Source organism: Berghia stephanieae, chromosome 1 (assembly GCF_034508935.2).
Source record: "Berghia stephanieae isolate SIO BIC M18660-M18661 chromosome 1, UCSD_Bste_1.3, whole genome shotgun sequence".
In the NCBI taxonomy this organism is placed as follows: domain Eukaryota; kingdom Metazoa; phylum Mollusca; class Gastropoda; order Nudibranchia; family Aeolidiidae; genus Berghia; species Berghia stephanieae.
Window position 1 is genome coordinate 133,127,966 of NC_088360.1, and position 27,500 is coordinate 133,155,465.

A 27,500-nucleotide genomic window follows, 5' to 3' on the forward strand; every position below is an offset into this window, starting at 1 on the left:
TCACTCAGCTTCAGTGTGCCGTATTGTTGTGTGCTGGAATAGTAGAAAACGGTCTGGGCTGCCTGAAACCGGTGATCTTGAAAATACTAACGAAAGAAGAGAAAATGGAGAGGCTTGGTATGAGAACAAACCTTAATGTTTAAGGCTCTGGGAATAAGTGCTTTTTGCCTTAGAAATAAGAGCTGGAGTAAAGGACTGTTTATAGCAAACAGAGCTGTCTCACAGTATGCCTATCCTTTGGACAATTAAAGCTGACACAGTCAGAATTGGTCAGAAACTTGTCTGGTTCTTCCTTACTAGGCTAAAAACTAGGCCCTACATCCGCATTAGAATGTGTGAGGCAGCAAGTCCCTTCATGACTTTAGTTAGGTTGCGAAACTTGTACGAACACTCTCTATCTCATGCCACTGCCTATCAACACGTTCTTTTTTCCTCTGCAATATCATTGATCTTTGGATCACTTTTGATATTTCATGAATTCCACTTGTTACTTATTTCTACCACTGTTGCCCTCTGGAACAAGACAAGGAAGCCTGTTAAGGAAGTATTCTAACATTGAAAATTTTGCTGGCAAACGTTTGGTCACATCCATCACTCCAACATTATTGATGAATTCGTCTGTGACTGGAAATTGTTTAAGAATGTATTTCAGTGACTGGGAAAAAAAAATCCTCTCACATCAGAGATGAAAACATCTTCATGTGTCTTTGACATTTTCTCTTTTGTCTTCAAACAGTGCAGATATTGTTGGGTTTCTGTGCCTAAAACTGACTCTTTACATCAAATTTTGGTTCTTATGTATATCAAAATCAGTCTTGAACATGTTCTCTGCATTCGCAATTATCTCAGATTTTACAAACCTCACCAATAAATCTTATCAACTCCTCAAGAATTAAAAAAAATTATATTAAAAAATTGAGCTTTTATGTAGCGCAATATCTACTAAACATGCTCAAAGCGCTTTACAAGAATGCTGCTCATTCTGTGTATTTGAGTTCCTCCTTTTGAAACATAAGACACATTTTCAGTAGTGAATATTCAGAGATTTTCTTTTAGAAATAGGCAGTACAGTTTTGGGGTTGTGGAAGAAAAGAAAATGGTAATCATAACCGACCAGCATGTTTTGGAAACCTGACAATTCCTGATCAAAATATATTTTGAGAAGGTCCCATTTCTCCAAAATTTGAACCACACACTGGTGGAGTGAGAGCCATCTTGTTGCTCCATACTACAAAACAGCATGTAGCTTAGCTCCGCATTTGGTTTGAATATTTTGAAACTTTTTCTTTCGTTTCGAACTTTTGTCCATGTAGAAAAAAATGTCAACAAGAATTTGTTCAATATCGAAATGAAGTTCCTTTGCACTGTTTTTGGCTGCCAGATGTAGCAAATGACAGGTACACCCATTTATATATTATGTACCTTCATTTTCTTTATGAACGCAAGCAGCAACACCTGCATGTGCACCCACCAACTCTGACGCATTGTCACAAGATAACCCTATACAATTATCCCATGGAACCGATTTGTCTGCTAACTCCATGTCAGTGTTTTGAAAATATGTTCACAAGTTGAAGGCTCCACACATTCTTTTATGTTGAGTAGATCAGTTGTTACATGCCCTGTCTGATCATCAAAGGTCCTGACTACAGTGGGAGATAACTGCCCAAAACCCCCATCATGATTGCCGTCTGTTCCTAATGCAAAAGGGGTATTTTGCATTCTCTTTGCAACACTATCAGAAATGTCACCAGCTACGCATTGAGCAACTAGTGCAGCCTTTGAACTACCACACGAAAACTCCTTTGCTATATTTGAATCTGGAAGCATTCTACGGAAAAGGTGACCAGCATGATCAAAGACCGATAATAGTAAATTATGCTCCACAACGAATTTGTTAAACAATAATTCTGCCTCAGTAGCTGCTTGATCAGGAATCCATCAAATCCATTCACTGAATGTAGGTACTTTTTGCTACTGGACAAGGAACACCTACCATCTGCTTGTTTCTTGTCAAAACTTGTAATCTATTTCTGACCATCGTGTCAACAACTGGACCATATCTTGTACATTTGGCCTAGTATGAACTACGGCTTTCAGTTCTTTCTCATTTGTTTGTAGTTCAACACCATTTTGAGACAAAGCATACAGATTACTTTGCTTTGCCATATGAGAATCATCTTGTCTGAAATTAATCCCTTAAAAGTGGGGATTAGTTCTCGTGGGGTATCCTCAACTTTGCCAATAAATGCTGTATTAGATGGGGGAGAAAATGGCATTCAGACCCTCATTGGCTTATCCATCATTGCCAAAAGTATTGCCTCGTTATCATGTTGTGATGCACGGATTTGATCTCAAAGTCCAGCCAGTGGCATGTCATCTTCCTCAGACCCTCATTGGCGTATCCATCAATGCTAGAAGTATTGCCTAGTTATTATGTTGTGATGCACGGATTTGATCTCAAAGTCCAGCCAGTGGCATGTCATCTTCCTCAGACCCACATTTGCGTATCCATCATTGCTAGAAGTATTGCCTAGTTATCATGTTGTGATGCACGGATTTGATCTCAAAGTCCAGCCAGTGGCATGTCATCTTCCTCAGACCCACATTGGCGTATCCATCATTGCTAGAAGTATTGCCTAGTTATCATGTTGTGATGCACGGATTTGATCTCAAAGTCCAGCCAGTGGCATGTCATCTTCCTCAGACCCACATTGGCGTATCCATCATTGCTAGAAGTATTGCCCAGTTATCATGTTGTGATGCACGGATTTGATCTCAAAGTCCAGCCAGTGGCATGTCATCTTCCTCAGACCCACATTGGCGTATCCATCATTGCTAGAAGTATTGCCTAGTTATCATGTTGTGATGCACGGATTTGATCTCAAAGTCCAGTCCGTGGCGTATCATCTCACTCGTCATCATCGCCTTCAACATTGAAATCGTCATCAAATTGAACAGAGTCATTTTTGCTCGGTCTTTTATTGGATGAAATATTAAAATCCATTGTAAAATTTAAAGAAAATCACAAAAATTCACTTGAAATCGTTGATCAAAATTGATAAAACTCATATCACAGGAAAGACAATATTGCCATGAGTCTCAGTAAAATGATATAAAATTTTGTATAAGAAAGACAATCGCTCTTTTAAAAATCCAAATATTGAATGACACATACAAGACGTCAGCCCGCTAGGCTGGTTGTGTTACAATCCAGTTAAAAATTACACACTGGTGTAACCACATATTTTGTGTTGAACATTTTACCACCTAACAACCAACGTCTGACAAGAGCCGTATTTACAGTGTGGTAGAAGTTGTCAATGTATCAGCATCTGATTTTAATCTTTGCCTTGGAAAGCAAAATGAAGGAATCAGCTTACTTACTTATCCGAACCAGCGACCACCTGAGCTCTAGCCCTTCTGTCTTGTGCCATGACGTAAAAGTTAGATGTGACTATACAGTGTGTTACTACTGATGCTTGGATGTGGTGGGAGGAATGTGCATCTCCGGTCTTCAAGAGGTTAAGGAATCCATCAAATCCATGCACTGGTTGTAGGTACTGATTGCTGCTGGACAAGGCACAACTACCATTTGCTTCTGTTTCTCGTTGAATCGTTGAACCTCAAAACTTGTAATCTATTTCTGACCATCGTGTCAACAACTGGACCATATCTTGTACATGTGGCTCAGTATGATCTACGTTTTTCATTTCTTCCTCAGTTGTTTTTGGTTCAACACCATTTTGGGACAAAGCATCCAGATTAGTTTGCTTTTCCATATGAGAATCATCTTGTCAGAAATTAATTCCTTAAAAATGGTGAATAGTTTTCTTGGGTGTCCTCAAATTTGCCAATAAAAGCTGTATTCAGTGCTGATGGTGATAAAAAGCAAAAAAGGAGGAAAATTGTAAACGATTGCCTTTTAAGCCCTATTTTTACTGCACTTACCCCCACTTTTAGAAGTTGATAAACTATCATTGATAATCTAACTACTTTCTGGAAAGTGGGAAACTTCACCTATTTATTCCACCACACATCAAGTGTATCACTGGCAGTACATTTTATTGGAGGGAAATGTTTAATTCAGAAAAGTGAGTGGAGCAGGCACTTATGTTGGTAACAACAAGATATGAAGTGAATAGAAAAGTGCCAGAAGACAATAGAGAATAAAAATTTTTCGCGGCGGTGGTGGGGTTCGAACCTGCGACCTTATTGGTACGACAACTCCGCCTGGCAGGTGAGAGCGTGGCTCTACCGTGTGAGCTATCAACGAACACAAAAATATTCGTTTCAAACTCAAAGTCATTACTAGATCCCTCTCTCACCCACTTCTTGAGACCGCCGATTCGTTCGTACACCACCATCGCGAATAATTTTGACCAGCAGTTAAGCTTAATAGCCAATATTCTCAACACAAACATATAACATAGAAAACGATTGAGACATTGAGTATGCTCCGGTGTATGGGGTGAATTTTTAATTCAGAAAAGTGAGTGGAGCAGGCACTTATGTTGGTAACAACAAGATATGAAGTGAATAGAAAAGTGCCAGAAGACAATAGAGAATAAAAATTTTTCGCGGCGGTGGTGGGGTTCGAACCTGCGACCTTATTGGTACGACAACTCCGCCTGGCAGGTGAGAGCGTGGCTCTACCGTGTGAGCTATCAACGAACACAAAAATATTCGTTTCAAACTCAAAGTCATTACTAGATCCCTCTCTCACCCACTTCTTGAGACCGCCGATTCGTTCGTACACCACCATCGCGAATAATTTTGACCAGCAGTTAAGCTTAATAGCCAATATTCTCAACACAAACATATAACATAGAAACGATTGAGACATTGAGTATGCTCCGGTGTATGGGGTGAATTTTTAATTCAGAAAAGTGAGTGGAGCAGGCACTTATGTTGGTAACAACAAGATATGAAGTGAATAGAAAAGTGCCAGAAGACAATAGAGAATAAAAATTTTTCGCGGCGGTGGTGGGGTTCGAACCTGCGACCTTATTGGTACGACAACTCCGCCTGGCAGGTGAGAGCGTGGCTCTACCGTGTGAGCTATCAACGAACACAAAAATATTCGTTTCAAACTCAAAGTCATTACTAGATCCCTCTCTCACCCACTTCTTGAGACCGCCGATTCGTTCGTACACCACCATCGCGAATAATTTTGACCAGCAGTTAAGCTTAATAGCCAATATTCTCAACACAAACATATAACATAGAAACGATTGAGACATTGAGTATGCTCCGGTGTATGGGGTGAATTTTGAAAAAATTTTTATTCTCTATTGTCTTCTGGCACTTTTCTATTCACTTCATATCTTGTTGTTACCAACATAAGTGCCTGCTCCACTCACTTTTCTGAATTAAAAATTCACCCCATACACCGGAGCATACTCAATGTCTCAATCGTTTCTATGTTATATGTTTGTGTTGAGAATATTGGCTATTAAGCTTAACTGCTGGTCAAAATTATTCGCGATGGTGGTGTACGAACGAATCGGCGGTCTCAAGAAGTGGGTGAGAGAGGGATCTAGTAATGACTTTGAGTTTGAAACGAATATTTTTGTGTTCGTTGATAGCTCACACGGTAGAGCCACGCTCTCACCTGCCAGGCGGAGTTGTCGTACCAATAAGGTCGCAGGTTCGAACCCCACCACCGCCGCGAAAAATTTTTATTCTCTATTGTCTTCTGGCACTTTTCTATTCACTTCATATCTTATTGGAGGGAAATGCTATTTTTAAAAAGGAGGAAATACCTCACCTTATTCCAATATCGCGGATTTCCACGGATCCGAGGAAAACTATCAGCACTGTCTATTAGATAGGGGAGAAAATGGCATTTGGACCATCTGATGGTAAACACCTTCTCCAATAAGGCATGCTTCATAGAAACGAGGCAAGGACCTACTTTTCGAAAACCGAAACGGAGTGAGTGAATTTCATGTACACCTGGAACTGCGGGACACACTCTGTTTCTATTAGGAATCGATCTTTCTCTTCACCAACACAAATGACCGCAAACCAATTGAATCATGACTCGTTGACTGTTAATTTCGATGAACAAAAATCAAACATAGCCTCCGCAGACTGGATGCCTCTTTGTCCAGACGGTACTTCCTTAGTCACAGTATTCTTCACCATGCCACCACAAGAGTCGCACTACGTCTTTCCAATAAAATCCCGAGTTACAGTGAGCTTGGCATTTTTCTGAATCTCAGCTAAGTCATGGAAAGTGTATCGACTCTTGTATTGGCCGGATCAACCATCACTAAAAATGTGGATAGCGGCCATGCCCTTCTCCTCCATTCTTTTAACACAGTCCTTCAACACGTACTTAGTAAAATTTGATGAGTGCCTAAGGCCATCTGGAAAGTGGGAAAGTTCACTTATTTGTTCCACCACACATCTAGTGTATCACAGGCAGTACATTTTATTTGAGGGAAATGCTATTTTTAAAAAGGAGGAAATACCTCACCTGATTCCAATCTCGCGGATTTCTACGGATCCGAGGAAAACTATCAGCACTGTCTATTAGATAGGGGGAGAAAATGGCATTTGGACCATCTGATGGTAAACACCTTCATAGAAACGAGGCAAGGACCGAAACGGAGTGAGTGAATTTCATGTACACCTGGAACTGCGGGACACACTCTGTTTCTATTAAGAATCATCTTTCTATTCACCAACACAAATGACCGCAAACCAATTGAATCATGATCACATCCATTTTCAGACTCATTGACCGTTAATTTCGATGAACAAAAATCAAACATGACTCCGCAGACTGGATGCCTCTTCGTCCAGATGGTACTTCCTTAGTCACAGTATTCTTCACCACGCCACCACAAGAGTCGCACTACGGCTTTCCAAAAAAATGCCGAGTTACAGTGAGCTTGGCATTTTTCTGAATCTCAGCTAAGTCATGGAAAGTGTATCGACTCTTGTATTGGCCGGATCAACCATCACTAAAAATGTGGATAGCGGCTATGCCCTTCTCCTCCATTCTTTTAACACAGTCCTTCAACACGTCCTTTGTAAGATTTGATGTGTGAATTAGTTGTCAACTTTCTGCATCCATTTTTATCATATCTGTTTAAAAAAAAAACAACACATGGATGGACAGTTACCTGCTTGTATGACCAATGTGCACTTCGGACTTTGTTCTGAAATTTACATAAGCAAATTCAGCAAAGTCCACAGTGCACATTGCATGGCCAGGTGGCAAATTATCCTTCAAATATTTATGACTGCCTCCTCTGCCACTCAGCAGTCTTAAAATGCTCAGCAATTCCATGTGCAGAAGCCTCAAAACATTAAAAAGATTCACTAAAACTCGTCTCTTTCATCACCAAATCTTTTCGACTGTTAACAGACTTCTCCCACCTCAACCACTTTACTGTTGTTTTTTACTCTATTTTACTTCTTTATCTTCTCACCAAAGTTGCTAAGCCATAATTGTCACACCTTCCTTCCACACAGCTTTTCAAGTAATTTGAACACAACGTATCGCGGCCTAATTTGTCCTTTGACCAAAGTCCTCTCTCCTGTCAATTCTCTAATACACTTTAAATACAAATTAATGTTCTCACACCTCTCACACAGGCACTGTCCAAACGTTCTGCTAGATGATAGGAGAATATTGTTTGGCCTTCTCTGTTTGAATGTTGTCAGGGACATTTTCAGCCCTGGATAGGTCTCTTTGAACTCAGTCAACAGCTGAGCCACTGGTTTCGTAAGGACTCCCTTTTGTTTTGAAGCTCCTTTTTGTCTAGGAAAGTCTATGGCATTTATTTCTAAAAAATGCTGCACATGAAAAGAATTTACCATTGGACGTGTACGCTTATAATACAAATCGGCATCCTTTTGAATTACTTCTACCTTTCGAGAAAGTAAGTTTTTAGCAAATTGGCGCTGTCACAAAGTGGGTGACTATCGCAGAGGGGAGTACAGTCTGTGAAACTGCGCTCTCCGTCTACGACCTTAAATGGGCCGGACTCCGACCACGCTAAGTCAAACATCAATAAACCAACAACAAACAAGGGATATGAACACTAAATTAAATGTTTAATTATTAAATTTTTGATCAGTGGGACGCCCAGTCGCTCACAGACGCAAACTGACATGCATTCAACTCACGTCACTAGACAAAGCAGAACACAATAATAATGAACATAAAAGAAAACAAAACAATTATTTTTCTAACTTAACAGGGCGCCCTTACCTTAACAATATAAAAACTAGTGATGTTTAAGGTCCCTGTTGACGTCCACTCACTGATCAGCACCGAAACTTTTTATAAATATATCTTTTAAGGTGTGACACTTCAAAAATTGATAGTCCTTTAAGTTTGTCCTTTCACTGTCAAGTACTAATTCTGGAATAATCTAGCCACAAGTGTTTAGTTGTGATAATAATCGTAAATCAAATGTTCGATTGGGTCAAACACAAAGTTTCATAAGAGTAGGGGGAAACTCTAATTGAGTAAGTTCAAATATAACTGGGGAGTCTCTTGCCCCAAGTCCGTTATGACAAGGGAGTTCCTTGCCCCAAGTCCGTTATGACAAGGGAGTTCCTTGCCCCAAGCCCGTTATGACAAGGGAGTTCCTTGCCCCAAGTCCGTTATGACAAGGGAGTTCCTTGCCCCAAGCCCGTTATGACAAGGGAGTTCCTTGCCCTAGGCCTGGATGAGAGGAGAATATTTTTTGGCCTTCTCCGTTTGAATGTTGTTGGGTACATTTTCAGCCCTGGATAGGTCTCTTTGAACTCAGTCAACAGCTGAGCCACTGGTTACGTAAGGACTCTCTTTTGTTTTGAAGCTCCTTTTTATCCGGGAAAGTCTATGGCATTTATTTCTAAAAAATGCTGCACATGAAAAGAGTTTACCATTGGACGTGTACGCTTATAGTACAAATCGGCATCCTTTTGAATTACTTCTACCTTTCGAGAAAGTAAGTTCTTAGCAAATTGGCGCTTCCATAGTGAAAATTTACTCCGTTTACGTTTAAGCATCTTGGCCATTTTAAACAAGGCTCTCGAAATGTTCCACCTTTTCTTATCCTGAGGAAGATCTGTTGTCTGTTTAACCTTTTTGCTTAAATGGTATTGTTCCCTTCTCTTCTCAAGTTCTCGCCTCTTCTTTTGAGGATGCATATTTTGTCTCCAACACAGTGTTTAATATTTATAAGCCTGCCTTCACTCTAATGTATTGTTTTTTTTTCTTGTAATTTTATTTGTCGGACAAGGTCTGATAACCCAAATTGTTATGGGCTCGTTGTTGTAATGGAATTACACTCAAACCAACGCAAAGTGTTGTCCTTTACAAGACTGTTAAAATAAACCCATAATTGCTCTCGGCTACCAGACCAGTAAATATACGTCATGCGTTGTACATAGGGGTTAAAGATAAATATGATCTGCTATGCAGAAAAGTGTAATGAATGACTTAATGGAAATTTTGTAAATATTTTAAGACATCGTCATACACAGAACTGCAATACTCTTTAAAAATATGTGTATAAAATTTTGGCCAGAAAACTTGTCTTTCAAATATCGATTGATTAACAGAAAATGGCCCCCATCTTGGCAAAAACTCTCAAACCTGGGTCATCAGGGAGTCCCAGGTTTGAGAGTTTTAGCCACGATGCTTGTTATTTTAATAGATCAATATTTGAAGGACACATTTTCCGGCCAAAATTGTTAAAAATTCATGTTTTTATTCAGAATTGCTGAATTCTTCGGATGTCCTTTGTAGGTATTCGCCTCAGGTTGTGTGTGTGTGTATATTTGTTTTGAAGTTCTTTTAATGGTCTCATATGCTTAGTGACATTTATATTGTAAATAGTAATGAGATTATTAGAACTATATAGAATACCACAGCTAATATAATGTTTTGAATGTGTGTGCGTGAGTGTGTATGTGTGAGAAAGAGAGAGAGAGAGAGAGAGAGAGAGAGAGAGAGAGAGAGAGAGAGAGAGAGAGAGAGAGAGAGAGAGAGAGAGAGAGAGAGAGAGCGTGCATTTGAATGCACCATGCACCGAGTGAAACAATTTTTTGATTCATAATTCAGAATAAATGAATGCAATATCTTATAAGATTGTGTTTCTAGTTTATTATTCTTTTCCAAGAGACGCGCATTGGGTGGGGTTCCTGACTTCCCATATTGGGCAAGGAGGATCATACTTACTGTGTCTTCGATCCCCTTATATCTGTTTTCCAACATGCTTACTCTGGGTGGGGTTCATGACCTCCCATAGTGGGCAGGAGGCACTTACTGTGTCTTCTATTCCCTTATATCTGCTTTCTACTTTGTCTTGGGATGAGATTATTTGTTTTTGTCCTGGCCCTGGCCGGATACTCTAGCTGGGACGGAAACAGTCAAATGTAGTTCGAGTTTTGGGAGATGATTTTTTGTCTTGTAAATCATCTTTCTGTTATGTACTGTATTATGTTTTGTTTAAATATTTTATATGATTTGTAAACATTTGAGTGTATTCCTCTTAGTGGGGACCCGTGCTTGTGACTGAATGAGACTTTTAGGTGATCTCAAACTAAGTACTTTGATAGTGTACTCTTGGAATCTACACATTTCCCATTTGAACCAATTCCCCTTTGTCTTACCTTTTCTGGAGTGCTTTAATTGTAATTCTGGAGATTTTGACTATCCCATTTTCTTCCTTTTTACTGGCGCTGATATGAGACCTTAATGTGTTGCAAACGCCGTAAAACCCTTAAAACCAAAACTAACCAACATTGAGCACGGTGATCCCATATTTCACTGTATCCTTCTTGTTGTCATAATCATTTGTGGAGAAAAAAAATATAGAAAAGATCAAAAGACAAACTAAACATGATAAATTAATCAAATCATTTTATTCACAAATTTGGTAATTTTGCATACAATAAATTTAAAAAGCGGTTCCAATTTACGAAGTAAGGTAAATAATTTAATCAATATTGCAAAACTTAATCGTGATAAAAGTCATGCTATATAATCATAACTCATTGGAAAATTCAAATTAAATCAAACTAAGACTTGAGATTCTTTTAGATGTACTTAAGACTAACTTGAATTATTTTAAAAGCAATAAGATTAGGATGCACCTCTGAGATTACATAAAATTATTGAAGTTGAATTCAAATTCTATTCTCTGCCCTTCTTTCTCACTGACAAATTTCAAATTGCATTTAATCACGTGATTTAACAAATGTGATGACAACCAACTCATCAGAGTCCCAAGATTGTTAATGCAAATACCCTCATTAGGCAATTGACTATAATGATATCTCCATCCATGCTCACTTCATAACGACATAAAATAGAGAGGTAAAAAGGACAGCTCCTCAAACCGATTGTCTTTGTGAATAAAACATAACCCGATGTACGACATTGAATATTGAAAGCAAATGAGAAGAAACAGGGTCCGATTGAATGACGTGAAACACTGAAAGCAAATGCAGATCTTTGAGAAGACAAGAGAAAATAAAGACAGTTATGTAACATGTATGTAGTTGTTTGGCTGCTTGTGAATGTAGTTGTCCTGCTGTGAGTGATTATGTTAAGAATTCTTGGAAATTACAGAGTTACATAGAGTTACATGTGTTTTGTGTGTCCTATAATTATAATCCAGAGTGGAAAAAACCCCCAAAGAAGATGGTAGTCATTATCTCTTGTTAATAGGGATAAACCTCAAATATTGAATATAATATATCAATATTAAATTTATTTAAAAATAAATCATCTTCAATCAACTCAGAGGAAAACTGCTTGGCACTCTGTCGGCAAACCTAAAACTAATCAAGGATTTATTAAATCCCAAGTCGTGTGGCTATGTGTCTTGTGACACGAAACTCACTTTTGGGACGGAAGGCCCTGGGTTTGAGCCTCGCTCAGTACATACAGTTCAGTCCTTGTAAAAGACTCTTTACTCACATTCTCTCACTGTAATCAAATGATAAATGAGTACCTGACTGTTAACAGCGTTGTCTCTGTCCGAAAAATTGTAATATCGCCTAACAGGTGTCATGTCCCATCCTACATGTTACGTGTTGCTGTAGGCCAGGGACCCCTTGTAAAGCGCTTTGAGAACGTTAAGTGTTTATTGCACTATATAACAAAAACGAAGCTCAATAAGTCTCATTTCAATACAAAGACTGTTATATGGAAAGTGGGGAAAAAAGGACATTGGTTAAAATAGACAGCAAGGTTTGATCTGTTTGACATAAAATGGGGGTCAAGGGACCAAAACAAGAAATTGATAATGGGGAACAAAAAGCTGGTGAGGAAAAACAAAACTGAAAACAAAGTCTTAAAAGGGGGCAAGAGAAATTGAAATTACGTTATAGCTAGAAGAAATCATTAAGAACTGAAAAAAATCACAAATCTTCTGTAAACATGAACATTACATCATTACAATACAGTATTTTCTCATATCTGGTCAACATTCCTAATTTCGCAAACTATGACTAAAGTTAAAGCTTAAGACCATTCTAAAGTCTAGTGAAACATTGCATGTGACATCAAACAAGAAGTGGATATAACATAAATACAATAAAACCACGTTATACTGCCAACCTTGCTAATCGACAACTAAAGGATCGGCTCTGACTGTTTTGAATTCATGATAAATCTCTTTGCTATGCTGAAGTTTTATTGGATGGGCCTGTACGCCAGTACCATAAATTATTAAGGTGGCCCAGAATTATTATTATTTTTTTTATTTAAAAAAAAAAAAAGAGGAGAGAAATGAAATGCAATTGTGTTCTCTTTCATGTCAAATGAGACTTTCAATATTAGGCACGTATTTCTTTGTTTGACTTACAAATTTAAGTTTATTGACACTTTTGACGATCTTTCCATTGAATATGACAATTCAAGTGATTTATAGATGTTTGAAATTGCATTATAATCCTTTACAATTTGTATTATTGGGATAAATAAAAGTAGTTGCTTATAACCATTATAATTCAAGTCAACTGAAATTGTCCGGCCATACCTCTCGAAATTATAATGGACTCAGTTGAGGGGGAAATAAATAGAGATCAACCACCTGTATTCTTGTTTAGCAACATTCCAATTTCTAGTGGCTTCAGAACAATAGCAGAGAGTTGTGCTGTGGAATAATTGAATGTAGCAGCCAACACTAATCCTGTTGAAACCACAAGTTCAATGCCATGACTAGGAATAATGGTTTAGAAGATCAAGTGTCAAAAAAACCCCAACTTAATTCTCTAGTTGACAGGAGAATGCCACAAAACAAACCATTGTAATTGTATAGACCGAGTTCTTTTAGTAATAAAAAATTTCTATATTTGATTTAGGATTGACAAGTATATTAAAAAAATACAACCATATAAAATATTAGCAAAATTTTTTTTGGGAAAAAAAAGGTCCTACCCTGTGCATCTCAAATTAAGAAATTAAGGAGCAGGCACAGTAGTAAGATAAAGAACTGAACAAGTGTGTATGACAATCAGAAGGTCTGAGGTTCGATCCCCATTCGAAGTCGACTGATTTTTTGGGATGGTTTTTTTTTTCTTGTATTTTTTTTTCTTACTTTATCTGGTGCCTTTCATACACACTTGTTCAGATCTTTATCCTGTGCATCTCATACAACATAAACTGTTATCCATTGCAACTTGTCATTCTCATCACATGAACAACTTTTAAGAAAGCATTTTCAAATTTGATAAAGGCAATAATGAAAGGGTATAAAAAATAGAAGAAATTCTAAAAGTTCGTTAAGAAAAGGAATGTTAAAGTTTATTTTACAAGATGAAATGATGTCAATTTGACATGAACACTCACACGTCACAACCGACAACACAAAAGACGTCTTCTGTCTTTTCCTCTCACCATTTATTTTTATACATTGCTTACAGCAATGGAAAAAAAACAATAAAAAAAACAAAAAAACAAAACAAATAAACTTGAAGGTTAAAACTGACTTTAAGGCTTTGGTGAATGGCAAGTGTAAGTGGTGTATACATAAAAAAAGTTAACTTTATATCGGCTGATGCAAAAGTAACTTTGTTCAACACTAACTTATTTTGAACAAACTTTACTTTCACATGATAGCTATTTAAACAAAAATATATAGAACTTAAAAAAAAAAAATTAAATCCACAAATCACATAGGTTTTTTATATCGTGTAAAAAAGTGGAAATTAAAAGAAAAAAGTGTATAACTAAAAAAAAAAAAAAGGTGAGAATCACAATCAAATCTTACAAAGAAAAGGTTTAAATATTCATATTGCATCATTGAAGCATTCTTTAAAACCATTTAACGGCAAGTCTTGACTTTTTAAAAACCAGAATAATTTCTCCCATTGACTAACAGAATACAACCTAAGTCACCATAACAACAGTAACAGCGATGAACCTCATGCTCCACTGTAGCCAAAGTTGTATCCTTGTGAATGCCATATAGGGAATGAAATTAGTGGAAGAGTAGCGTCCTTTGATTGGACGTCACGTTACAGAGAGAACGTCAATTTGATTTTGCGCATGCGTCTCTCTCGTCCTCGCTTTAGGTGAAGTGTATCATGCCGCTTTCACCGGAAGCCAGGACGAGACGCATGCGCACAAGCAACATGACGTTCTCTCTCTAATAACTTTTCCGCCGGCGATGTCCAATCAAGGGACGCTACTCTTTCGCTAATCTCATTCCCTATTGGTGAAAAAATTTAAGTCTGTGGTTATATTGAGATAAAAAAATGGGAGAAGCTAATGTTTTATCAGGCTTCAGTAAACTTTAACCCCTTCCGTAAAGACTTATGTTAAAGAATGAGGTATTATCGACAAAAAAAGTGGTTATTATAAACGATCTTCAATATTTGTTAGCTGCTTCCATGTCCTCTGCCTTTGGCTGGATGGGTGAAACTCCTTCGCCATCACCGACTACTTTCACATCGAAGGCAGAGTTGACATTGGCTTGTTCCTTCAGTTTTTCCACCCTCTGTTTCTCTTCCTCTGCCTGTAATACAACAACATTATGACATTAATACCGATCCACTATTACAAACAAAAAACCCCCCCGAAAGACTTGAGCTTTTATATAGTGCAATATCCACTAAATATGCTCAAAGCGCTTTACAAAGGGTCCCTGACCAACAGCAACATTTAACATGTCAGATTTGACATGACACCTGTTAGCCAATATTACAATTTTTTTCTGGACAGAGACAACGCTGTTAGCAGCCGACAGATACACATTTTACACCCGAGTAAGGTGAGAGAATGCGATTAAAGAGCCTTTTCCAAGGACTCAAATATGCACAGAGCGAGGCTCAAACCAATGACCTCTCGATCTGAAAGCGAGTTTGTGAGTTTGTGTCATACTACTAGACCACATAGCTGTGCAACCTATTGAAGTAGAAAAAAATATGGATGTAACAACTTAAATTGATTGCAACAAAAAAGAGAAATAAAAACTTTCTGACGAAAACATGTCTGTTTTAAGGAGTTAAACGGCATTTGTAACACGTAGGTACAGCAATCATAAAAATGCTGAGGGAGAGATCAGAAATAAATTAAATTGAGCTTTTATATAGCGCAATATCCACTTAATGTGCTCAAAGTGCTTTACAAGGGGTCCCTGGCCAAGAGCAACATTTAACATGTAGGACGGGACATGACGCCTTTTAGGCAATATTACAATATTATTTTTCTGACAGAGACAACACTGTTAACGGCCAGGTATTCATTTTACACCTGAGTAAGGTGAGAGAATGTAAGTAAAGAGCCTTTTCCAAGGACTCAACTATGTGCCGAGTGAGGCTCGAACCCAGGACCTTCCGATCCGAAAGCGAGTGTCATACCACAAGACCACATAGCGCACATTCAGTGAGATAAAAAAGGTGAGGGTATGGCCCAAAAAAAGGTTTGGGATCTTCTAAAAATGCCGAAAAAAAAGATTGTCAAACAAAATTACCTCTTTTGCTATCCTTTTGTATTCCTCAATAGCATAGCCATACTTTGGTGATGTGATTCCAAACAACCAGGCCAGTTTTTCCCCGCACAATTCGGCCACTGAAAATTCAAATTAAAAAATTTAACTTTAATTGCTTTAACAAAAAATCAATAAATTCAAATTACACTTAAAGAATAATAAACAAAAATGAATATAACAGCTAAAAAAAAAGAACAAAATACTAAACACATAACGTTTCGGGCTCAAAACCCTTCTCCAGCTGACAAAAAAATCAATAAAGACATAAATACATTACTAAATTCCAGATAGACAACAGAGATATTTTGTAGGTCTTCTCTGTAGAAAAATCTTGGAAAGTACTTTTTTAATAGAGATTTTAGGTTGGCCCCACAATCACTGTTATGCTGGGGTTCTACTCTACAGGGATAACTATTGTGAACAAATATTTGCATGTCTGTACTGTAATCAGCATCAAAATTCCAAAAATCTATTTTGTTCAAAATAAGTAAAAGAATTATTTACGAAAGGACCTTTTAATTTAAGAAACAGCAAATTGATGCAGTTTTTGTGAACAAAATAAAGATATTTAATTTTGCTTATAAATCAAGGGGTCAAGATGATAGTAAGACGTAAACAAAACAAAGTCAAAGCAGAGACTCACCTGTAAGGGACATCATAGCTGCTGTTTTGGCATAATGGGCACACCATGGTATCCAAGTGAGGGATTTCTGTGGAAGGAACATGGAGGAAAGATTGTTAAAAAGCCATTCATTGACTTCGTGATAATAATTGATATTCCACGCCATGCTAGTGAATAATACACTTTTGTTTTAAAGTCAATCACTTCATCTAGAGAGAGAGAGAGAGAGAGAGAGAGAGAGAGAGAGAGAGAGAGAGAGAGAGAGAGAGAGAGAGAGAGAGAGAGAGAGAGAGAGAGAGAGGAGAGAGAGAGAGAGAGAGAGAGAGAGAAAAGAGAGAGAGAGAGAGAGAGAGGAGAGAGAAAAGGAGAGAGAGAGGAGAGGAGAGAGAGAGAGGAGGAGAGAGAAGAGAGAGAGAGAGAGAGAGAGAGAGAGAGAGAGAGAGAGAGAGAGAGAGAGAGAGGAGGGGGGAAAAGGGGAGGGGAGGGGAAGGGGGAGGGTTGTAACACGGAATAAAGGAATGTTAATTGTTCAATTTATTTTTGAAATAACAATCACAACCACTAAAACCTGAACAATGCAAATGGTGTATGCAGAATCGCTATCACACTATTCATCTTTTTCGTCATAGACAAAATGACACAGTCAGACTGAGTATTATTATCATTGTGTGTATATCAATTCTTAAAACATTGTGAGGGATAAAAAAAATAATTATGCCTTCCGCCACAGCACCATTAGATACCATTGTCTAATCATTCCATGAAGGAATATAGATAATCCATCAAACAAGATGTTTGATGTCAACAGGAATCATCTGTGTTGTCCAAGTGAGCAAGTTTGAGGGAGGGGGGGGGGGGGATTTAATAATACTAATCTTGCCTAATGTAAAAAAATGAAAGTGCCTTAACCACGTGACCACTTTGGGAAAAGCTTATAAAAAACTTACTGGATCAACAACAGTAACCGGTTTACAATCCACACTGTCTTCCTCATCTGAAGAATACTCTTCTATGACTCCATCACTAAAATGAATAACTCTTTTGGGCACTTTCTTCCTATTTTCTGATTGGCCAGCATCCAATGGAATGCTTGTAAATTTCTCCTGATAGGCCTTGAGACAGAGAAGAGAAACATTATTTATCTTAAATATATAAATATGGACTATTAATCATAAACTCATAAAACATCAAATATATATATATATATATATATTATATATATATATATATATATATATATATATATATATATATATATATATATATATATGAGCCAAGGTCAAAAGGTGCCCGCCTGATACCAGTGTTAAGAAAATTTAATTTTTACTTAATTATGGGCTGTTTTCATGGGGTTAATGCTTGTAATCAATTGATAATATGAAGAAGAGATAAAATGAGATAGCTCAACATACTCTGTTCAACAGAATATGAAATAAACAACTTGAAAGTGAAATTTGAATGCTGTTTGGCATGTGCTTAAAACGAGGTCAACGCATCACCTTTTTAGAAATCATGTAGAAATTAAATGTGATGTTTTAGCTCACGTGATTGAAATTTGACTAATAGTATAAAGTCAAAATTTACTTTTAAACGCAATTGCAGTATATTACATATCTGATTACGTTTCATATAGACTTCTTAAAAAGTTGGTGTTGCTTGTGACCTTTGGTGTCATCAAACACAGCACAATACTAAGACTCGACACGAAACTTTAAAGCGCATGTTTAATGTTTATAAAACGTTTTATTATGAGAAAAAAGCATAGATTTACTATCTGAACTCAAATCTTGGAGTAAATGTATACCGTTTTACCGATATCGAGGTTTATTGGTTTTGGTGTCATTTGTCACAAGCAACACGGCATGCGTGAACACGTGGAAGTTTGTTTCGTTAAATGGCGATTCGCAATTTTTATCCACCCTTCATACCAGTCTTTGAAGTGCAGCACTTTCATTTGCCTTTCCAGCGTGGCTCCAGGCAGAAAAGGTAAGTTGAGCTTTGGTGTCATCGCTATTTTACATTGTCACAAGCAACACTTGATATTGGATATTACAAAGTGCCACCAAAAAAGTATGTTTTCAGCTGTTATTCTACTTACAAATATGATATTATGACATCTCACATAAGACTGTGATTTTGACACAATTAATTATTTCCTTGTAATTCTAACTTTTTATGTTTCAGGGTTGTATCAATCAAGAAAAAGACAAAACTCAAGCTTTCGACGAATCCAGATAAATAGAAGGGTTGTCAAGAAATTTGATTTGATTTACCATTAACACACTAAATTACTACAAACTAGCAGATTTGAGCAGTAGGGCGGATGTTACCGTATGGTTACATGAATTCATTACCATGGCTGATATTTATCTAGTGTTTGAGTGACTTCTGGTACTTTTTGTGACCATTGGTGTCATAGGTTAAAATGTCACAGGTGACACTTAAGTTTGAAGTTTCTAATGTATTTCTGTTTTCATGTTCTTCAAAGCTTGAAATGTCATTGATTACATTTTAACAGGCTATATTACATGTGTTCAGTTGCTATTCTTGATTTATTGAGGCAAAATTGCGTTCTAGTGCCGATTTTGACCAAAGTAATAGCAACAATGGTATTACTAATTTCTAAGTATATTTCCAATTTGAATGTATTTAGTTTCTTAAAATATTATTGAATTTCATTTTAAAGTAGGTTATTGTGCTTTTTTGACTGAAAATAATGATATATTATGGACGAAAGTGTGATTTGGTGTTGCTTGTGACATAAGTAATGGTGTCACCGGTTTATGTCACAAGTCACATTCAGATGCTCTAATTTCCATGTAAATTTCTATTTTTGAAGTCTTTGGTTTCTGAATATTATTAAATTCCATATTTAACTGTGATTATTACACTGGTTTGACTGAAATTAATTATATATTGTCGAAATTGCAATTTGGTATTGCTTGTGACATAAGTAATGGTGTCATCGGTCTAATGTCACAAGTGACACAATGTCGCTAAATAAGATATGCTTTGGTCACATTATTTCCCAACATTTTATTCCAAAAGTTTCTGAACCTTGCTGGTAATAAACATATGCAATATTGTTGTTGTTGTTAATGTACATACATTTTTTATGAAATAATATATTTGCATTCTATGTTGCTTGTGACCGATGACACCAAAAAGCAACATTTTCTCCAATAGTTGGTAACACTATTGTACTATGATTGTTGTTGATTGTTTCTTTTTGTCTATAACTTACTAAATAAAGTTTGATACTCAACAAAAATCATTTGGTTATTGAGTTTTTTGTCTCCTTTTGGTGTCACCGGTCACAGGTGACACCAGCAACTTATAGGTATTGTTGACGATATTATGCTGCGTTAGACCTTAAAGTTATCTAAAGGGCCTTTGATTCATGAAGTACAGGGTTTTTGCTACACATATAGAAACATAAATGGACAATTATGTCACTTTTATTTTGAGAAAAAAAATTGGCACCTTTTGACCTTGGCTCATATATATATATATTTTTTTTTTTTATATATATAAAATTTCATGATAGCATTTATACATTCCTCGCATGTCACATGGAACCATCTTATTTCATGTCGTAAGTCCCCTTACTCTGTTTTGTTCGTGTGCTTTTAGACTTAATTCAAATGTGTGATTGAGGTTCACCATTCCACGGTAGGAGTCAGAATTTTATTTAATTTTTCCTCATTTTGTCTCTGGTTGGGGTTCAAGTAAGTTCAATTTGACTTTGTCCCGATAGCTTAGTTGGTAAGGCATTCACATCACAAGTGTCAGTCCTAAATTTTGCCTGACCCCTCTGATTCTCCAAAAAACCTTATCCTAAAAGCTGCCTATACTCTGGAGTGATTGGTTAGTTGGGTGTGCATATTGTAATATTAGTGATTAAGTTAAAATTAAATCTCGATGAAAAAGCTACGTTTGTGATGGACAATATGGGAAGAAAGCTGGGATATGAAGTTCCACCCAGCGAAGAGCGAATCAATGTCCATAACAAGATCAAAAACACCCACGATAACTGAATACCACTTACATGGACATACATTGGAGACAGTGAATGTTGCAAAATATCTTGGTGTTAGTATGAAAAAAGACCTAACATGGGATGAGCATATTAACAAGATCACAAGTAAGGCAAACAAAAAACTGGGATTTTTAAGGCGTAACCTAAAAATTAGCTCCTCGAAAATCATGGAAAAGGCATACAAAACATTTGTAAGACCTGTTCTGGAATATGCTTCCACTGTTTGGGATCCCCACACCCAAAAATACATCTCAAAAATAGAATCAGTGCAAAGAAGAGCTGCACGCTACGTCCTGAACAGACATCACAACACCTCAAGTTTATCAGACATGCTAGAAAAACCAGGGCTGGCGAGTCGGAGTTGGAGTCGGAGTCGGTAGGAGTCGGTTGTTTGAGGGTGGAGTCGGAGTCGGTTTTAGAAGTCCCGACTCCGACTCCTTACCACTTTCAGACATTGCATTTTTATATCATTCAATGTGTAATAGTTTAGATACTAGATATAGATAGTATCCAGGCCTAAAATTCACAAATAGTAATATTTTTTGTGTGTTTGTTTTCATGGGAAAAGGGGATGTGTTTTATCTTTTAAATTTGATGATCATTAATCAATATTAATGTGTTTATTCGAAATTAGCTAATCAGTCTGTCGCCAAAAAATGATGAAGAGCTTGTACTTTTAATGATGCAATATCAAATATGAAGCGGCTTGTATTGTTATAATACATATACTGGGGAAAAGCTAAAAGTAGCTGCGAGTGTTGGTTGCATATTATTACCTATTAATACTATGCTTGAGGAGTCGGAGTCGGAGTCCGGAGTCGGAGTCGGTTTCAAGGCTGGAGTCGGAGTCGGTTTAAAAATAACCGACTCCGCCAGCCCTTGGCCGAAATTAGAACACCGCAGAAAATCAGCAAGAGTAACAATGCTATTTAAGATCAAGCACCACCTTGCTGAATGCCCAGTCATCAAGAAAAAACTGATACCAGCACCTTTGAGACAGAGAAGAGGTAACAACAACCAATACAGCCTCATAACACACAGAACACAATACCGTGGTTTTTACTTCTTGCCGCGTACGGTCAGAGACTGGAACCAGCTTGACGCTAAAGTGACCGAAGCCACTACAATTGATGCTTTTGTGGCAAGTTACTATGCAAATACAGACCTTACACAAACCACCACTGACCAACGTTGACGACCCCTGAATGTCCCTGGAAATTGATTTTAGACTAACGATTATAAACAAGGAATACAGAGAGATTAGAAAGCAGTTTCATATTTGCCATAATAATCAACCAAATTGATTGTGGGCAATCAAAGGAAGAAGAAGAAGAAGACAATCATCCTGCCCAAATGACTTCTCTTCCAAAATATTATTGTGAAAATGATATGAAATAGGCGTGAGCTGAAAAGAATGGTTGTTATGTTTCGATTACGAGTATAATACATTAAGATTGTAAAACAGTGTAAATGTAACGTGAAGTGAAATGAAGTTCCTGGTTCTTATTTATTGAACTTCAACTTGCGCCACTGAAACTGCCATTGATGAGCGAGCTGCCTCCCTAATATTCTTGAATGGCACTCGGGTAAACTAATGTAATTACTTTAAACGGAACAGCTATCAACGGTAGACCTAACAATAAGAACAGAAATTAAGACAGCATAATATAGATACATATTATAAAGTTGGTTTCACTCACAGTTTTCTGTACGTCCGCCATATTGTTTACATCATCTATATTCCGAAATAATTGGTGATGACATTGCAGTTGAAAAAGTAAAGAAACAGTCGAGAGAGCTCTTTTACCCTTTGAAACATTCATTCATTCTTCATCCTTGACTACTTGTTTGCATATGGCGGCTCTGTAATATTCAAGAAAGAATTAAAATTAAATTTCAACTATGGCTCCGTGGAATAAAGACCCAGGCCCTATTGCGAAGGGCACAAAAGAAAGTGAACTTTTGAAGAAAAAGGTACATTTTACGATTGTTTTCATGTATTTGCGCTTCGAAAACTTAAAAAGCGATTTATTTTTCATTCATGTTTTCATTTTCATGTTTGAGCAAGTTTTTATTGCATCCTGTCATACCTTCAGCTTTATTATTTTTTTTCTCATTTATCACATGAAGAACTTTACAGCACAAAAAGAAAGCGAATCCCCGCATTGATGAATGCCAATAGACTCATCATCGACATAGCTACCTACGAAATGCTGCTTTTTCATTATATGTGACTATGTTATTATATAGTATTATATAGCAAATTCTCAAAACTTATATTGACATTCTGTTTTTAAAAAAATCTGTCTAGGTGGACGCTTTGGTGAAGGAATGCAACAAAGTAATTGGAAATAAGAAATTGAAAGACAAAGATACAAAGCTTGAACAGCTATACCAAAAGTACGTTTTTTCCCTTCTTCTTCTTCTTCTTCTTCTTCTTCTTCTTCTTCTTCTTCTTCTTCTTCTTCTTCTTCTTCTTCTTCTTCTTCTTCTTCTTCTTCTTCTTCTTCTTAGTTCTCTCCTGATTATTATTATTATTAGTTGTATTATTATTATTATTATTATTATTATTATTATTATTATTATTATTATTATTATTATTATTATTATTATTATTAATTATTTTCCCTAATCATTGTCACCACCATCATCATCATTATCATCATCATCGTCATCGTATGAATCATAGTCGGCATCATTATCTTCATTAAACCACAACCGCCACAATCATCATCATTATCAATTTCAACCTCGCCATCATGATATTAAATGGACTAATCTTCAAGACCTCCTGTTATGTGGCTTTGTTTTCTAGTGGTCTGACCCTTGACCTGTGTGTGACATGTAAGTCAAAGTCTTGTCCTATGTATGGCTATGTGGTCTTGTAGTACGACACTCGCCTTAGGACTGAAAGGCCCAGGTTTCGAGTTCTGCTCGGAGTGACGTATTGTTGAGTAATTGAAAAAGACTCTTTACTCACATTCTTTCACTGTACTCCGGTGTAAAATGAGTACCTAGTCATTGACAGCTTTGTCTTTGCCTGAAAAAAATTGTAATGTCGCCTAACAGATATCATGTCTCGTTTTACATGTTAAGAGTTGCTATTGGCTTGGGACCCCTTGTAAAGAACTTTGAGCATGTTTAATAATAATAATAATAATAATAATAATAATAATAATAATAATAATAATAATAATAATAATAATAATAATAATAATAAAAATAATAATAATAATAATAATAATAATAATAATAATAATAATAATAATATAATAATAATAATAATAATAAGCATATTTATATAGCGCCTTTCGTCGAAACCTCAAAGAGCTTAAAAAAAAATAAAAAAAAATTCAAATACAATTCAACCAAAGTATCAAAACAATTAAGAGCATAAAAGGGCATCAATACATCATCAATATAAATGTCACATACAATACATTTAAAATTCAATTAAGTAAATATTTCCTGAAAAGATATGTTTTCAGGGCTTTTTTAAAAATGTCTATTGAGCTCGAGAATCGCACAGATTGAGGGAGATCATTCCAAATCGTGGTTAATTTAGTGGATATTCCGCTTTATAAAATCGCAGGAGGCCCTGTAATTTTGCTACTTCTACTGTTCATAGCTCAACTTTTATATTTTTGATTTAATATTCAACAATTTTTAATTTGTATCCAAACACGTTTGTTTGATTTGGTTTTTCTATATGTGCTATAAATGTAACACATTCACTTGCTTTTCTTTGGACATTACAGTTGCTTGGATTACAGAAAACTAGTTGAAGATCAGAATCAAAGTTTTGAGAATCTCAAGGAGGTAAGGAAAATTGTAATATAACTTGAGTATCTCAGTTGTTGTGGATTTGAATTTAATTTTCCCCGTAGATTGGTGATGTCATAAACCTAATTCGAACCCTTACATAATGAAAATAGAAATAATATAGGAATGACTGGCTATTGTTGAGAGACACACTGGATTATTTCGTTGCCAAACAATCATCATTTCAATTACCAATCTTATCAGGGAAATGATAAAAATAATGTAAAGTCGTATTGTTGTTAGTGATGGCATAAACAAACAAACAAACAAAAAAGAATATGAACAGATATGAATTATCTGTAAAAGATAAGTCAATTGTCTCCTTTAGGGAATTGTGTTAAAGACAATCCATACCTGAATTCTTGAATTTTTCAAAAGAAATCTAATAAACGATGTTATTTTTTAAAGAAGACAAGGAAAATAAAAAAGAAACAAAACAAAGAGAAAAAGAAACAACAACAACAAAAACAAACAAAAAACCTCAAAGAAACACAAACCAAAAAAATTTTTTAAAATAGCCAAAAGAAAAAAAAAGCAACCCCAACAAAAAAGCTGTGTGTTATTATGGGATAATTTTACGCTGATCTTGTCGATATTTGATGAGACTTATTCTTGTATTGTATTTTGTCTCAACAGGAGGATGAGCCAGCTAAAGTGAAAAACTATGAACAAAAGAAAACACAGGAACTTAACAAGTTGAGTGCTATGAAAGTAAGTGAAATAATTATTTGTGGAAAGTAACTGTTTTCTTTGTACTCTCTATCAGTTCCCAGGTGTGAGTTATCATATTATGTGGGTATCATTGGTACAAAACTTTATACTGAAATCTATGCTGTTCAATGTCCAACTGACTGTACATGAAATTGAATAGTGTTTACTCATTTCTAGGGCGTTGGAAGTCTGAGGTTAAAGTTGAAAGAATAAAAAAAAAAATTTAAAAAAAATTGAGCTTTTATATAGCGAAATATTTACTTAAAATGCCAAAAGCGCTTTACAATGGTTCCCTGGCCAACAGCAACACTTAACATGTAGGACGGGACATGACGCCTGTTAGGCGATATGACAATTTTTTCATACAGAGTCAATGCTGTTAACAGCCAGGTACTCATTGTACACCTGAGTATGGTGAGATAATCTGAGTAAAGGGCCTTTTCCAAGGACTCAACTATGTGCTGAGCAAGTCTCGAACCCAGGACCTTCCGATCTGAAAGTGACTGTCATACCACAAGACCACATAGCCGCACAATTAACAGTAACACCCACTGTAACTTTACATATAGATACAGATAGATAATTTATCCTAAACTTATTCCATGTTCTTTTGTCAGGTTCTGCTGAATGAGACACTCACCAAATTGCTGCCAGATACAACAGAGGAGGATTTTATAAAGTGCGTTATGTAACATGCCTAGTCATTTTTTGGGGAAAAGTTAAATTATTTGATCATTTATGCTTATCGTTTTTCAACTCTTTAAAAAGAGCATAAGTTGTCATTGAAATATGCATTATTATAATTGAAGGCTGGTTTTCCAAAACTCATTAAGTGTATTTTTCAAATTTTTGAGATTTTCCATCCACGAGATAAATTGAAGTGTAATTTTTATTTTAAGGATCAAATGGCACAAGAATTTCCCTAGATTTGTGTGAATTGGAAGTTTAAATACGATAATATTATAGACTGAATGAGATATTTTAGGGGATGCAATCCTCAATATATAAAAGTGGGAAAATACGGAGTTACAGAGTTTTGGAAAACTACTCTTCAATTGAACTGATCACCATTTAACTTTTTGAATAATAATCAATGAAACAAATGAATTGTAATTCATAAAAAAAAACAAACGAAAAAAAAAAAAAAGTTTTGAAAAAAAAACAACAAAAGAAAACGATATTTTAAATGAACAAATATAAGACAACCCTTTCCCCTCCAAGAAAAAAAAAATAATCAAACAAAAATATTGACAAAAAAAAAAAGAAAAAAAAAAAAGAAAAAACCCCAGAACAGAATGGAATAATAATAATTAAAAAAAATAAGAATAACTAAATATTAAATCTCTTATAAAGTTTTTAATGAACATTCAGAACACACCAAAAGTTTTTTTGTTTGTTCTGAGTTTAGTTTGATTCTATCTGTTTCGTGAAGGTAGCTTTCTATCAGGAAATAATGATCTCGAAGTGTCCGATGTCATTGTTTTCTAAAATTATATTATTAGAATATGTTCAATGTTATTTTAAAAATTATTTCAACAGAAAACAAAAACAAGCTGTGGATAAGGAGGACACAGAAGAGAAGGAGAAAGATGAAAAAGAGGAAGAAAAAGGTGAGATTCAAGTGTTATGTTTATCATGGATTGAAGAATTAAAGAAGCTGATATACAGAGAGTTGTGATAAGACATGGAACGAGATAAAAAAAAGTTTGCTCAAGATAGAGAAGGATGGAAACTATTTGTCTGTGGCCTATACCTTGACCCAGGGTGAAAAATGCAATGATGATGATGATGTTTATCATATTCATAATTTATAAGACGTCAAGTGATGTTCCAAGAACAGGAAATAGAGGTCACCTGCTGAAAATTTACCAACAACATTCCAATACGTCCCTGAGAAAAAAAATCATTCACTCTAAGAGTAATTGTAAATTCCTTCAATAATTTTTAAAATTGTCGTATTAACTTTAAGTCAATCCAAGAAATCTTAAACACGAACTTCAAAGTCAAAATAATATTAAATTAAGAAATTAAGGAGCAGGCACCAGTGTGTATGAAAGGTGCCAGACAAAGCAAGAATGAAAAATACAAGAAATTAACCATCCCCAAAAATTAGTCGACCTCAACTGGGGATCAAACCTCAGACCTTCTCATTACCGGTCAGACATGCTACCATTACACATATTTCTGATTCTTTGGGATTTTTTTTCTTGTACTTTTCTTTCTTACTCTGTCTGTCACCTTTCATACATATTTGTTCAGTTCTTAATTAAAATAATATTAACCGGAAGTAGGACAGAAATGCAGTCAAAGATGATTGAGTGTGGGACCTGTATCTGAAACGAACTGCCTG

The 27,500-nt window shown here is 36.0% G+C and overlaps 3 protein-coding genes across 8 annotated transcripts in view; 2 read left to right on the forward strand and 1 right to left on the reverse strand.

Moving 5' to 3' along the window:
* Positions 1-3,014, forward strand: part of LOC144963238 (iron-sulfur cluster assembly 2 homolog, mitochondrial-like) — a 10,231-nt gene extending 7,217 nt beyond the window's left edge. For both annotated transcript variants that reach the window (XM_078897082.1, XM_078897081.1), the window contains exon 4: positions 1-3,014. This exon is cut by the window's left edge and continues 618 nt beyond it. The gene's annotated coding sequence lies outside the window, so the exon portion shown is untranslated.
* Positions 3,015-13,532: 10,518 nt separating this feature from the next.
* On the reverse strand, positions 13,533-22,387 carry LOC144963239 (protein FAM177A1-like). The gene is made up of 5 exons (XM_078897083.1): positions 22,318-22,387; positions 17,526-17,690; positions 16,600-16,666; positions 15,939-16,036; positions 13,533-14,981 (listed from the first exon to the last, which is right to left on the reverse strand). Exons 1-5 carry the CDS (start codon positions 22,336-22,338, stop codon positions 14,835-14,837), a joined length of 498 nt encoding a protein of 165 aa, XP_078753209.1. The 5' UTR covers positions 22,339-22,387; the 3' UTR covers positions 13,533-14,834.
* A 58-nt stretch (positions 22,388-22,445) lies between these two features.
* Positions 22,446-27,500, forward strand: part of LOC144963240 (nephrocystin-1-like) — a 70,101-nt gene continuing 65,046 nt past the window's right edge. For all 5 annotated transcript variants that reach the window (XM_078897084.1, XM_078897088.1, XM_078897085.1 and 2 more), the window contains exons 1-6: positions 22,446-22,591; positions 22,929-23,017; positions 24,376-24,436; positions 25,076-25,150; positions 25,768-25,829; positions 26,690-26,760. In XM_078897084.1, coding sequence (XP_078753210.1) covers positions 22,520-22,591; positions 22,929-23,017; positions 24,376-24,436; positions 25,076-25,150; positions 25,768-25,829; positions 26,690-26,760 — 430 coding nt within the window. In that variant the 5' untranslated portion in view covers positions 22,446-22,519. The remainder of the gene's footprint in view (positions 22,592-22,928; positions 23,018-24,375; positions 24,437-25,075; positions 25,151-25,767; positions 25,830-26,689; positions 26,761-27,500) is intronic.

Bases quoted from the DNA above. Each gene is read 5' to 3' on its own strand.
- LOC144963239 (XM_078897083.1), bottom strand. From the start codon at position 22,338: ATGGCGGACGTACAGAAAACT. The intron at 16,667-17,525 runs GTAAGTTTTTTA...TTCCTTCCACAG, and splicing joins CGGTTACTGTTGTTGATCCA to AAATCCCTCACTTGGATACC. The intron at 16,037-16,599 runs GTGAGTCTCTGC...TTGAATTTTCAG, and splicing joins AGCTATGATGTCCCTTACAG to TGGCCGAATTGTGCGGGGAA.